Here is a 15,506-nt window from a genome sequence, read left to right as displayed (position 1 = left end):
TTACTCATAATATATCTAAAAACCATTTTTATGTTAAAAAAAACTCTTCTCCTCCACCTCTTTTAGAGTTTTATAACCCATTAATGATGACATCAATATAAGTTATCCAAATTATATCATGCCGGATCATAACAAAACCACCCCTAGATCGGTCTTATCACCTATGAAAATGAAAGACTAAAAAAAGAAGCATATGGTCATTAGGGAAAATCACATGTCAACCTAACAACTGAAATATCATATACCACATAGACAAAATAACTCACAAGTGACAACCGAATCCCCACAGAAAAAAACAACAGACCCACTAAGATTTGTAAGACTGCAAGGAGTCATCAAACTAAACATCATAAGCAGAGGCAAAAGAGAAAAAAAATCCTCTCTTATATGCCTCCAAATTCACTTATCTCTCTGCTAAAAGAGAATAACATCTCGGAGCATATTGAAATCATTTTCAAACACTTGTAACTCTCTAAGAAAGAAGGACCTTCTCCACTCGAGATTCCAAACCAAGTCTTTGATATCCACTCGACCAATCTCTCCCACCAGCCTATCTAATTAAATAGAGTTAGAAAACTGACCAAGCAACTCGAATTTTGGAGAATGGGTTTTAACCCTTCTTTTTTGAAGACACCTTAAGCAAACTAATCAGAAAGGTCATCCTCTTTTGACCCAAGAAGAGACACATATATCCACCAAGCTAAAATAGATCAAAACTCTAATCTCCTCCCCCATCGAAAAGAGAAAACTACTGAAGCAACATTCTTATCTACTATAATATTATACCAAAGGCCCGAAGGACCTCTAATCAACATCCATCTCAACTTAGAAAAAGGGCTAGATTAAGCATAGATTTAAAAAGAACCACCATACATCTCAAACTAACATATTTTTGCTTCCAATAATGGAGCCTCCTAATTAGTAAATTGTCTAAAAGGCCCCAATTAAATTCCATCTTAGGATTAGCCCTTACCAATAAATCAAGATACTTAAAGAAAGACTTTCAATCTCACAATTAAGAAAATCGCATGCATAGGTTAGAAAGACAGAGTCCGTATTAACCCTTATAAGATAGCTCATAAAGAAATTAACCGAAATCCATTTCAAACACTCTAAGGACTGCCTTAATACTCCACAAATTTTCAATAGTATGATCCGCACAAAGGAGTGTATCATTTGCATACTAAAGACGAGATACCAAAGAATTTGATGTGTGAGATAAATAACAATGACAATCAAAATAAATGGTGTTCAACAATAATAACTTTTAATGCAATAAGATAGTGAATTAATTTGGCAGAAGAAGATAAAAGAATGCAAGAAACACATGAAGGTTTGTATACCCAGTTCGATCAAATGATCTACGCCAGGGGGGAGAGCATCCCTTCAATTCACTATACTTCAAAAGTTGTTACAAGTGATTACAAATGAGTGACAAGAAAATAATCTTCCAAGTTCCCAAGAACAAACAATATTTTTTACCCAAGTGTTTTCCAATCTCTCAAACTCTCAATGTATGAATCACACAACCCCAAGGTGCTTAGTTTGCAAGATTGTCACACTATAATAATAGAAGAGATACATATTTATAATTGTTAAACTCAACAGATCCATAACAAAGCCCAAAACACAATCCATTAATAAATGGATCCAGGAACCGAACTAAAAAGTCCCAAAACATGTGAACCGAGAAAACTGTCTAAATGATCGAAAAAACCAAACATTGTATATACTGACTCTAGCTAGCCGCCATCACACGAACCACCGTGTCGCGCAACCTCCACCAACCCAAGGCCATTCGCCACCGTGCACCTCCGTCGATCGTCGACACTCTGCCAGTCGTCGCCTCCCCCGCGGCTCTGGTTCAAGCATCTATGATTTTTCGTTGATTTTCAGCACCTCTGAATTTCTGGAAGACTCTCCAGAATTTTCGACAATCTAATATATTCAATCATTAAATATACTTTATTTCTCTTCGAAACTTAAGATTATATATTAATGCATCATTTGGTTTCTTATCTTAATTTCAGATTCCACGTTCGTTCCTTATTTAATAAATATTTGTTTTAAGTCCCCGATATCAAATTTTATTACCCACATTGGTCTTTTCCGTTATATTTTGTCAAAATACATTAAGTTGGGCAAACGTGACACTCCAACCGTTATTGATTTGGCTGCACTGGAGTTATTTTATTAATATTTTATTATTTATAATTTATGAAACATTTTATCCACCATATCAACTTCTCTTTCTCACTTCTCCTAACCCTAGTCGTCACCTCTCTTACTTTCTTCTTTCTATCCCTTTCTTCTTCTTCTTCTGGGACCATTATAAAAGAAAAAAGAACACAACACAGCACTAGTTGCAGTGTGTTGCAATATAGAAAGTACAGGTGAAAAAATGGACCTGAATCCTCTTTAGCTTGTGTCTCTTCTTCACCATTCTGCTCCAATCCAAACCCTTAAATTGATCGGATGATATGAGAGAGAAAATGATAAAAAAAAGAGCAATCATTAAATTTAAATCCAAGGGTCTGATATCACACAAGAGAGATGGCAGTAGAAAAAAAGAAGGAGAATATCTTTTTCCGAAAAAAAATGGTGTGTTAAATGGGCGAAGATTCTCATGCTTTGCCATAAATGTAACGAGCTTGTTTGATTTTGTCATGATTCTTTCGACAATGGGGTTTGTAATCTAAAACTTAATTACAATGTTGTTGTTATGCTTTTATGCATCATCCTAAGTTCAAGTTGGGTCTGATTGGTCCTGGACTCAATTTCATCTTCAAGTTTTATCAGAAATTTCATCTTCAAGTTCATATTAGATCATATATGGTTGTTCATGAACAAATCTGCCAAATATGTGGTGAAATCTGTCAATTTCCCGGTTTGCCGTCCTTGTTATGAATATGAGCGAAAAGATGTGAACCAATCTTGTCCTCAGTGCAAAACTAGATACAAAAGACACAAAAGTTAGTTAGTTTGTATGTCCAGTTGTGATGTTGGTTTTGTTTTTGGTATGATCTTTTATGTATCTTGATTTTGATTTGAAATGATGAATCTGGATATGTTTGACTATAGGACATGTTCATCTAGAGAAATCATTGCCTTATGATATTTCAGTTTACGATTATGTTGATTTCTTCAGTTTTTCATTAGCTTCCTTAATATTTAATCTTTGTACCCGTCAAATATCTTTCTAATCATCGATAGTAATTGTCTTGTGTTGCTGCTGCAAATATGTCAAGTTGAAGATGTTATTGTTTAAGGTACCATAATTGGCTATGTTTTGAACTTTCACTAGGTTCGAAGTGTAGAGGTAGAATATTCTGGAGTAATCAGTGCATCTGGGCTAGGTATATTGTAATCACATAATTATAGAGTTATGTGCAATTTTTCTTAAAATTATGTTTCTTAGAATACAAAATATGTTCATGTAAATATGGTTGGCATACAAACGTGTTAGGACTAATATGTTGATGTATTGCATCAGTTGCTGGAACAATCATGGTATGTTTCATTCAGCAACATGTGACTAATTTCAAGATATCAACCTATAACCTTTCAGAATTTGTCATCATGGACAACTTCAAGTGCTAAAGAAGTGGCTTCAACAGGACCTGACATTCACTTTTTCCATCTACATGTGCGCTACAAAAAAAAACATTCTCTTAGTTCCATTTGTTGTTCATTTTTTATTTTGATGCAAGTAGTTAGTTTTTCTTACATGATAATATTCTCTCAATACTATGAAAAACACATATGATGAAGGTTGTGAAACACATACAATAATGATTTCATGTCGTATGATTGTATGTATACAAAGGGCGTGTGATTGTGGTTATAAGTTGGGTAACACACTATCTATCACAACGGTTATATTAAAGAACTATTGTGATATGTGTAAGAGTTTATTATAAAATATGAGATTGATTGTTTTTCCTGCATCTTGTAATTGTGATTTCCTCTTTGCCGCATAGAATTTGATTCAATACCACAAATCCTTCAAAATCACTAGTACAAATTGAGGATTCAATACCTATTATTTTATAGATTTAACACTTGTTTTTTCTCAATGTGATTGCTACCAATATTGTAACTATGCTATTTGACAACTATTTTAAAACAGGTATAAAAAATTCAATTCACACTAATTTTGAACTGGGATTAAATATTAATCAATAGGTATCGAATATGTTATTTTTGCAAAATGGACCAACCACTTACACTTATTAATATTAAAATCTGGTGTAGATTATAGTAATTTAACACCTTCTTTAAACAAAAATAGATGTAAATCTCTATTTTTTTTCCATATATATATATATATATATATATATATATATATATATATATATATATATATATATATATATATATATATATATATATATATATATATATATATATATATATATATATATATATATATATATATATATATATATATATATATATATATATATATATATATCACTACAACAAACAAGACCTTAGATAGCGCTTTAAAGCGCTGTCTAAACCTCCGCTGCTAAAGGTTTAGACAGCGCTTTTTTAAATCTTAAAAGCGCTGTCTAAGCCCCCCCCCCCCCCCCCCCCCCCCCCCCCCCCCCCCCCTCTTAGATAGCGCTTTGGCCAAAAGCGCTTTATAAGACCCTCTTATTTTAAATTTTTTAGGTATACCTTAGACAGTGCTTTTGAAAAGCGCTGTCTAAGCCCCACCCCCTTAGACAGCGCTTTGGCCAAAAGCGCTTTCTAAGACCCTCCTATTTTAATTTTTTTAGGTATACCTTAGACAGCGCTTTTCAAAAAGCGCTGTCTAAGCCCCCCCTTAGACAGCGCTTTTGCCTAAAGCGCTTTCTAATCCCCCCCTTAGACAGCGCTTTTTACAAAAGCGCTGTCTAAGGTATACGAATTTTTTTGAAGCTTTTGTTTTAAACCACATTTTTTCCAGGTTTATAAACCAGAATTTCTACCTGTTTTCAACCAGATTTTGACAGACAATTATCACATTTTATATATGCCATTTTGGCCTTTTTTCTACCAATTTTTGGCTAACCCCACTCTCGTACTCTTTGGTCATTCGATCGGCACAGATCCATGTTTTATCCATGGTTTTCCTACTTATTAAAGTAAACAATTAATCCAGACGAAAATACATAACTAAGGTAGTATCTTTGAATATCCTAACAATTATAAAGTTCAATTCATTTTAAACTTCAAAAACCTATACATAACCAATGTTAATATAAACTTCAATAACGTATCCGATACGCCAATATACCAACTTTGTCATTACCTGAACAGGCAAATCAGATATAAATCCTACAGTGTCGCTAAAAAGCACTTTCCTCCTATAAATAAAATTAGAACAGTGACGTAACGCATGTATAACCAATGTTACCAACCAGTGTATGAAAAAAATAGAATATTTGGATTTACTGGTCACATTACCCTGAAGGAAGAGCTGCACTTCTTAACCTAGGATCCACGGTAGCAAATAGTCTGCAATACATGTAACACCACAAAAAGTTGAAATTTATAAAGTCAAATTATAACTTTTGAGGATGCAAACAAATACAAGTAAAGGTGGTTTTACCGACAATCACTATACAGATCACTGTCCGTTAGATTACTAACTAATGTAGATTTTCCCTAATAAAAGCAAAGAAAGGCATATATCAGTGATGCTGTTTAATTACAATATATAGCAAACATATATGTACTTATACAGGTAGACGACTTACAGCATTTGTATACCCAACGACAGCAACGGTGGCTAAGCGATGACCAGACGAACCCCCATGCCTCTTCCGACCAGCACGTTGCACAGCACGGGTACGACGAACCTCATCAATTTGCGTTAGTAAATAATTCCTCCTTTCTAAGACTCTAAGAGAGTTTCACAATTCAGTGACCAAATTATGTAATAAGAGGTGATCACAAAAAAATGTTGTAATATTATGCAATTAGTAATAGTAATTGCATATTAACTAGTGGTTCATACATCATGGACAGGAGAAATATCCGGCGAAACTACATATAAGTGCAAAGAACAGGTTAATCTCAAATAAACCTGCATGCATGGAAGTTTGAAACACCACAAAACTCCTAACAATGCTGTTCATTAAATCTAACGAGAATCAATTAGGACCAGAGTTTGGTGTGATCAAATCTTAATTTAGAGCGAATATAGGTTTCATAGCCTATAACATACACTTTCTCTTAACATCTCTGCCATCCAATCCAAATACTATTGTGGCCACAAACACAATTACAGTGAATGTTTGCAATGACTTGATGCAATGAGAATGTCAAAAACAGCTTTAAAAATAATATGAATTTATGAGGAAACCATAAGCTATGCCAAGAAAAAGCAGGAATAGATTACTTGAGGATAAATGTATGTATCTTGCAAATTTAGTATTACAGTTATATATTACCTTCGCCGCTGAAGCTGGAGTTCAGTTTCTCCAGCACCGCTCATAAAACCTTGGCCCCCACCTCCTCTCCTGATATTGACAAGTATCAAGGTAAGATGTTATTCTTCTAATCAACAATTTACTAATTATTGATACTATAGATTAGGCAAGACATGCATAGATTCACAGAATTACACATTCTTCCAGAAATATATGCATAAGAGAAAGGGAACGTGAAGAAAAGGGATATAAATTATAATCTGTTTTCAATCACAGTTGTACTTCATAACAAACAACAATGTAAACAGAAAACTAAACCGTTATGACAAGTAATACTTGGCAACCAAACAATCTTCCCAAGAAAAAAAGTAATAGATTCCCATAAGAGTTCAAATTTCCTATATTGCAATTTAACCCGCTCACCAATAAAAGTTTTCAATATAATGTTATTTCCACTTCAAAAATGGCATCAAAATCATAAAAACAGGGGAATGAAGTAATAATAAAAGACAACCCTCGAGCACTAACAACTTCAGCTTCTCCAGAAGCACCAAATGTGTAGCGACCACCAGGGCCAAGAACACGAACGAGTCTCGACTTCTTGTACGACAGAGCTGCAAGTTCAGCCTACAAAGATGACAAAGTATAACTCTAAGTTAAAAAGCAACAAGAGCTTCAACTCAATTAAATCCAATTTGGTTCAAGAGACAATACCCTCAGGCATAAACCATTGAACAGCCCAATGAAACCACATTACTAACCTTGAGCCTAGCTTCCTTAGTGTATGCATGAGCATTGAAAATCTCAATTATAAGACCAACACGGTCCACCACAGGTTTACTCCAAGCCCTCTAGCAGTAACAGAAACAACCCCAAGTGTGTCTTGTTAGTAGTAATTTTATGGACCAAACAACATACTAACAGAAAACACGATGGAGGACCAAACTAGCAAACAAACAGAAGACACGGTTGAACACCAAATTGACCATCAAAATGCATTTGGGTATGTTTTTATAGTTTTGATAGGTTCAATGACTAATGTTTTTTCTTTTGAAACTTGGTATCCGGCCGTGAGACTGACTAATCCAACGAGGACAATCCCACCGTCCACTAGCGAGAGGCCCATTTTTTTTAAAACCAAATTGCATTAAAAGAAATAAAGAGCAGAAGGTGTGCTAACAGTTACAATATATTACAGACTGCAAGTTGACTCAAGCACCACCATAGCTACAACACCTAAATAAATTACAGAAACTCAAACTAATATAATAACATTAATAACCATATTTACTACCATATCTACTAGCTCTAAACATCAAATGAGTTGCCACAACAGACCCAACGCAAAGATTAGTATCGAACAAGATTCAAATCTGAGACCTTGAAAAGAGCACACTCTCAGGACCCAAGTCTTCAGCAACATGCCAACCCTTGGAGGTTATTCAATGACTAACGCGACAGCGCCTCACACATTCAATTACAAATTACACAAACAAAATTTACCTCCATATTTCGAAGTTGAATACCAGACAGTGTTGCATTAACAAAAACAACATCCACTTCACCCTGTTACACACAAATCAAAATCAAAATCAAAATCAAAATGCAAATCAATACCCTAAATAACCAATCACATGAAAAAACAACAAAAGCACAATTTTTCACCTTCGTTTCAGCAGCATTTAGATGGCATTTGATAGTATCAACCGTTCCAGGTCCAAAATAAGTATCTAAAAACCATAAAACAAAATCAAAAACCAGAAAATAGCGTTTCAAAAAAGAGAGAAACTCCAAGTTAGAAACCGAACCTGCACGAGGCTTATGACCTTTAAGCGAAGGATTCTGAACAAGTACATGAGGGGGTAAAGGCTTATCGAAGAAATCGGTATGGAAATAACCATCGCGTTGGTCTTCAAGTGAATTGGCGAGACACAGTGCTTCGTTGAGCTTCGCTTCGTTCAAATAAAAATTAACTTTTATATATATATATATATATATATATATATATATATATATATATATATATATATATATATATATATATATATATATATATATATATATATATATATATCAACATTTTTCTGTTATGGTTTTCGCTGTTAGGGTTTCAACGTTCGCAGGAGGGAAAACAAAAGAACAGAGAACGAAAATTGAAATGGAGTCTGAAATTTTATTTTAATTAGACCTTAGACAGCGCTTTTGTGGAAAGCGCTTTCTAAGGTATGCCTTAGACAGCGCTTTCCAAAAGCGCTTTCTAAACCCCCCCTTAGACAGCGCTTTTGGTTTTAATTTTTTTTTTAATTTAAAGACTTTAGACAGCGCTTTATCAAAAGCGCTGACTAAGGTCTATATTTAAAAGCGCTTTCTAAAAGCGCTGTCTAAGGGGGGGGTCTTAGACAGCGCTTTTAGAAAGCGCTGTCTAAGACCCCCCCTTAGACAGCGCTTTCATTATTTTTTTGGAACATTTTCCGTGTTTTATTTTAATTTTAACCTTAGACAGCGCTTTCTTTTAAAAGCGCTGTCTAAGATGCGCTGTTAAAAGTCATTTTTGGCGTAGTGTATATATATATATATATATATATATATGCTGCTTTTTTCTCAAAATCCAAAGTTTGATAAAAATTAAGATATATATATTCAGTATTTCATATTTTAAATAACTAATTATCCAAGCACAATGCCAAACATTTTATATATATCTATAAACCTAAAAGAACATGTTGGTTAAAATGTCTCATCTTAGCACAATGCCAAACATTTTATCAATGTTAGCCAATAAATGATATATTTTTCCTATTTACTGGTTCTAAGTAGGGGTAGCAAAATAGATGGATTGGATGGATATGGATTGGATCGTTAATGGATGGATCAAAACAATCCATTATCCATTAACAATCCACTAATTATTTTTTAAAAATATTCAATCCAATCCATCCATTAAGAATAAAAATCCATCTAATCCATCCATTATCATATTTTTAGTGGATGGATATCCATCCATCCATTTTTTTTTCCTTTAAAATTTTTCTTTGAAATTTATTTTTTTTAAAAAGTTTTTTACTTTTTTTTAATAAAACAATATCAGTTTTTTTTTGAGAATTTTCTTTTTTCAAAAAAAATATATTTTTGTATTTTCGAAAAAAATAATTTAAATTTTTTTATTTTTTATATTCGTAAAAAAAAAATTAAATTTTTTTTTTATATCCGTAAAAAAACAATATCAGTTTTCTAATTTAAAAATAAGGACTTTTTTTATTTTTAAATTTTTGGAAAAAATCGGTTTTTTATATTTTAAAATAAATGATTTTTTCGAAGAAAAAAAATATTTTTTATTTTTTATAAAAAAAAATTAATATTTAAATTTTTCTTTTTTTTAAAATTAGATAAAAAAATTTATTGGATCATTAAAATGTGTTGGATGGATTGGATCAATCCATGTTTATAAATGGATGGATTGGATCAATCCATTAACTTAATTTTTTATGTAGTGGATGGATTGGATGAATTTTTTGATAGATGGATTGGATTGATTTTCTCTTAATGGATCCAATTACCACCCCTGGTTCTAAGAATAGACGTTATCATAATAATTTCAAAATATTTATCGGATAAAAACATAACTGGATATGTAAAAAGCACACATAGCTTCAACAAATAAAATAAATCAATCTTCATGAAGCTTAAAATATTCAAAGCACTATTTTCTTTTTGCATAACTGACTGTTTTATGTCATACATATAATTAGGCTTACTTTGGTTAGTTAGGGAGCTATTTAAGGGTCAATTTGTATGTAAACTATTGTTAGTTTTAGATCTTAAGCTTTTTATTTAATCTTAGTTAAAAATCCTTGAAATCAACAATGGTACTTGTATTATGCAGATAACTGTAAAGATTATTATTGGAAATTAGAGCTAACCATTACTTGTCAGTGGAAACAAATCCCCATACACAAACAATATAATTTGACCAAGTAGATGCATAATCGCATCATCATGAGAGAGGGAGAGAAATAAAAACTTAAAATTAAAATTATAATCCCATACCTATTTTTCCAAAGACTGGGTATAGTTTTATATTTACAATTTTGCCACCACCACTTTATTTAGACTTGTTTTGTCTTATATTAGGTGTTACTATATTAAAATACTTTATTTGTTTTAAAAATATGTAAATGAGACAAATTATTTTATGAAAAACAGGTATTGAACGTTATATTTATTTACAAAATAAATGGGTACAATATTATTTATTCTATGTCTTTTGTATACTAGTGAATAACGATGATGAATGGATATTTCATAATCTTGTATGTCCGCTATGCTTTGGCCATGAGGAGTCTCGCCTTCATCTCTTTATTAATTGATTGTCTGGTTGCTGTTGAGATTTGGTCCATGATTTTGGATTGGGGAGGAGTGAATAAGTTTTGCTCACCTTTAGAGATTTAATCATTTACTGTTTTTTTATTTTGTAACGGGGAAAATGCAAAGAAAAATTATAGGGTTCTCATTTGGTTATCATTTGTAAGGACTATTTGGTTTATCAGAAATGGGACATGGTTTAATGAAGGGATGAAAGGGAGTCGTAAGACAAAGTTCTTAGTTTGGGATTGGCTCAATACTAGATTATTTGGTTTACTAAGGGATTCTAAATTTGTTTGGATGTCAAATCTTGTCGGGACTTTGATGTAGTTTTCTTGTTGTTTTCCTATTTCCTATTATATTCGGATTGAGTATCTCTTATATCCACTTAAAGATAATATAACATTTGTGCTTATTAAAAAAAGTTATGAAAACATTAATGCTTTTACACTATATTTTTAAAAAGATATTAAAAAATTAATATCTTTATATTAAGCTTTCATACCTTAAAAAGCATTATATTAAACTCGATTATAAGGCTGAAGACAAAATATATAATTATATATCAATGATGGTTCATTCAATGGTGAAAGAAGTTGATTTTTTTTTTTAAAAAAATTGTGAGTTCAACCATTGTCACGAGAGAATCCAAATCATATAAACTCTTTTTAATAAAAAATAAACAATAATTATAGATAGAATGTGTAATTTTGTAAAATAGAGTGAAACTTGTATAGTCAGAACTCCAAAATATTCACCTAAAATCTCCAAATAATCAATTTTGAATCCTTATAATAAAAAAAAATACAAAATGGTAGTTTGAAACCATTATTTTATAAGCAACAATTTCACCAGTTTTGGTGCTTTGGTTCATCAACTGTTTGCTCCAGGAGGAGGAGGTATACCATAGTTGTGGTTTCGTGGACGATCTTGAACATTTAGATTAAGTTGGCGTCCATCTTTGAGATTCCAAAACAACATGGAAGCAACATGATTAAGAATGAATTAGTAAACTATGTATAAAATATATATTAATGGAAAACAATTAAATGCTAAAACCTTATTTTATTTATATGTCAAATTACTTACGAGTTTGATGATGAGGCTCAATTATCCATGGTGGTATCCTTGTCGTTGCAGCCACTTTCATTGACAAGAGAATCACAAACAGAAAAGCTAGGTTCAATATAACTTTCTTAAAATTAGTCATCTTAGAAAAAAGATAATTGAAGCTATAAGATATATTTATGTGTGAAGTGATTGTGGATTGAATTGAAATATATATACAAGTCTTGAGAGAGAGAGAGAGATGTCTCCTCTTGAGAAATATTCTCGTAATAATAAAGCTAAAATATTCGAAGCCATTTTGGACTGAATAATTAGTCATTGCCAATATGACTATTTTGAAGCATTATGTTTGACTCACAATTTCTCTTGATCAATTCAAACTATATATCCTCCAAAATCATTGACATTTCATATAAACACAAATAGAGCAAAACAAGAAGGTAAAGAGACAAAATACAATGACACTCTTAAAATGTTGGTGAGTTAACTAAAGAGTACGGAAACTTATCAATAAATAAGCAATAGCTATACTCTTTTCAATCTAAAATATTTAGTTTAATTTGTATGGAAAAAGAAATTATAAGAAAATTTATAAAACTATGTTTTATTAATACCATCGAACTTTTTTTTTTTAGTACATATGAAGAAAAACAATTTTATATATATATATATATATATATATATATATATATATATATATATATATATATATATATATATATATATATAATTATCAAGTCTCTTAATATAATTTAATGTTATGCTTTAATCCCTTAACTAAACGAAGTTACAAGTTAATCTATTAACTTCACTTCTGTTATCATATTTGATCTCTTCCGTTAAGTTTTGGTAAAAAAAATGTTAAATTAAGATGATGTGCCGTGACGGTAAGATCATTGGTACAAATCTGAATCAATATATGTAGTTAAAAATTAATATCCTATATAAACTGCGGCGATTTTGTTTTTGGAGGTTGAAAATAAAATATCGTATGTATTAGTTTTTAACTACATATGTTGATTCAGATTTTTATCAATGGTCTTGCTGTCACTCCACATCACCGAAACTTAACATTTTTTATCAGAAATTGATGGAAGGGACCAAATAGGATAACATAAGTGAACTTAAGAGATTAACTTGTAACATTTTTTTAATTAAGGGAGTAAAGTGGAACATTAAATTAAATTAAGAGACTAAAATATGTATTAAGCCTATTCTTTTTCATCTCTTATCTTTGACTCAAATTTCATTTTGATTGTATAACTTTTAGAACGTCCATTTTAGTCCGTTAGTTTTTTAAATTGAGTCACCTTTATCCTTTTTGTCAAAGTTGTTAATCAAAGTCAAAAAAGAAATCTAATTAACGCTAATATAATTAATATTATTTGTCAAGTCTACATAATTTCATTCATTAAATTAAAAATCAAAGTTTTGAATACAATTAGCTAAATGAAGACAATGATGAATACAAAGACAGAGAGACAATGAAGAACAATGTATTAACCAACGAAGAAAACAACCTTGTATATTAATGAAACTTTTTGGAAACGAGGAAGATAAGTATTTATATCCCTTTCTAATTTATGTTTGTTGGGTTTTCTCGCCCCTTTCTAATTTAGAGTTTGTTGGGTGTTTTCACTCCTTTTTGTTAATGTATGATTTTTGAGAAATATTATTCTTTAGGGTTTTATTTGAATGTGGAGTTTTAGGAATTTTGCCCCTTTATGTTAGTGTAAGATTTTTGAATGCTTCTTAATATAATTATGTATTGAGTAGTTATTTTTTGAATTAGGTAAAAAAAATGAATGTATCTCTTCATGTATTTATTCATCACAAAGGTTTCTTGGTGGATGATGGAATGTCTAAGTATGAAGGTATTGTTCCATAGCTGAAATGCGATGTTGATAAATGAAGTTATTTAGATATGGTATATATAGTTGAAGAATTGGAATATAGAGAAGTAGATACTCTATGGTACATGCACCTGATATTTTGTATGCATTTATTGGCTGATGAAAAAGGTGTCTAAGATATTATATTATCGACCGTAAATCTTGATGTAGAAGATTTAATTTCCAAAATGTATGAAGAAGTTGTCAAAGGTGATGCAACTGAGATGATTGAAGGTGGAGTGCATGATAATGAACTGAATGATGGTGGAGTGAATTAGGAAGAGGTAAATGAATGTGGAGTGTGTGATATCAAAGTGAATGTAGGTGTGATGAATGAGGGAGATATTTTTGATATTGAAAGTGATGATGATAGTGATGATGTGAGTTTTAATTATTATAATATTAAATATAGCACTTGAAGACACATATGATAGTGATGATTTTATGGAAGATGATATGAAAAATATGTTAGAATATGATCATGATGCAAAGGGTGCCAACAAAAAAACATAAGCACAAAATAAATTTTAATAAGAGTGAAAATGATACTGAGGAATTGGAAAGTATGTGTGAAACCGATCAGCAAAATTGAACATATAGGAAGAAATATCTAATTTTCAAATTGCATAAAAACGTGAAAAATTATAAATGGGATATATGAACTTTTTTTCTACCATGTCTTATTTTAAGGAAACAATCACAACTTATGAAATCCAATCTAACAGGAATCTTAAGCTCATGAAAAATGACAAACAAAGCGTTAGGGTTAAATGTAAAGAAAGATGTGAGTGAAATGTCTATTGTGCTAAATTAACAAATAAACAGACTTGTACTAGAGCTTATAATGTTAAGATGATGGTTATAAATTAGCTAAGTAAGAGGATTCATAATTATTTAAAATATTATTCTAAGATGAAGATCAAGGACATCAAGGAAAAGGCTTAAAAGGAAGTGTAATATATGGATTAACAAGACAAAGGCAATTAGGAGAAAATGTGCAATTAAAGACATGGTAGAACATTCATTCTAAGAATAGTACAACATTATATATGACTATTCTCATAAAATTCTAAGAACAAATCATTGATCAACAATTAAATTAAATGTTCAACTAGTGCAAGATGAAGTAGTTGATCAAATGCCTCATTTTAAGAGATTATACATATATTATACAATATTTACGTTTTAAGATATGCACATATGTGATTGGAATTGATGGGAGTTTTTTAAGAGGTCTTTGTGGAGGACAAATACTCGCACCCATATGAAGAGATCTAAATTACCAAATGTTGACAATAGCTTTTGTTGTTGTCGAAGGAGAAACAAAGGAACTTTAAATTGATGATCTTGGAGACATGACCTAGTGTCACAACTACACATTCATATATGATCAACACATGGTACTTATAATTTATGATTTTTTAATTATTTAGAATTTCATATAAAATTATCTTGTAATTCATGTTAATTTAATGTTTATTGTAAGGTTTTTTACCTGCTGTGATGAGCTTCTACTAGATGCCGAGCAAAGATTTTGTGTGCGGCACATGTATAACAAAACAACATTAGCAAGAAGTATCCAAGAAATAAATTGAAGAAAAATATTTGGAAGACAACTAAACTTACCTATAGACTTGGAAAAGGGAAATGAGAGAAACGAGAGTTGTCAATGCGAAAGATTTTAAGTATATTATGAAGACACCTCCTAGTATCTGAATTAAATTGTACTTTAGGACATAATCAAAATGTGATACATTGTTTA

General features: G+C 31.1%; 1 protein-coding gene across 1 annotated transcript; it reads right to left on the bottom strand.

Annotated features, from left to right (window-relative positions):
• Positions 1-2,876: 2,876 nt before the first annotated feature.
• On the bottom strand, positions 2,877-10,406 carry LOC127081651 (GTP-binding protein At3g49725, chloroplastic). The gene is made up of 12 exons (XM_051021889.1): positions 10,343-10,406; positions 8,231-8,374; positions 8,088-8,152; positions 7,926-7,988; positions 7,184-7,273; positions 6,937-7,049; positions 6,444-6,512; positions 5,748-5,892; positions 5,600-5,655; positions 5,455-5,505; positions 5,300-5,354; positions 2,877-2,951 (listed from the first exon to the last, which is right to left on the bottom strand). Exons 1-12 carry the CDS (start codon positions 10,404-10,406, stop codon positions 2,877-2,879), a joined length of 990 nt encoding a protein of 329 aa, XP_050877846.1.
• Positions 10,407-15,506: the final 5,100 nt, after the last annotated feature.

This window comes from Lathyrus oleraceus, chromosome 5, assembly GCF_024323335.1.
Source record: "Lathyrus oleraceus cultivar Zhongwan6 chromosome 5, CAAS_Psat_ZW6_1.0, whole genome shotgun sequence".
In the NCBI taxonomy this organism is placed as follows: Eukaryota; Viridiplantae; Streptophyta; class Magnoliopsida; order Fabales; family Fabaceae; genus Lathyrus; species Lathyrus oleraceus.
This window is presented reverse-complemented; position numbering and strand designations above follow the sequence as displayed.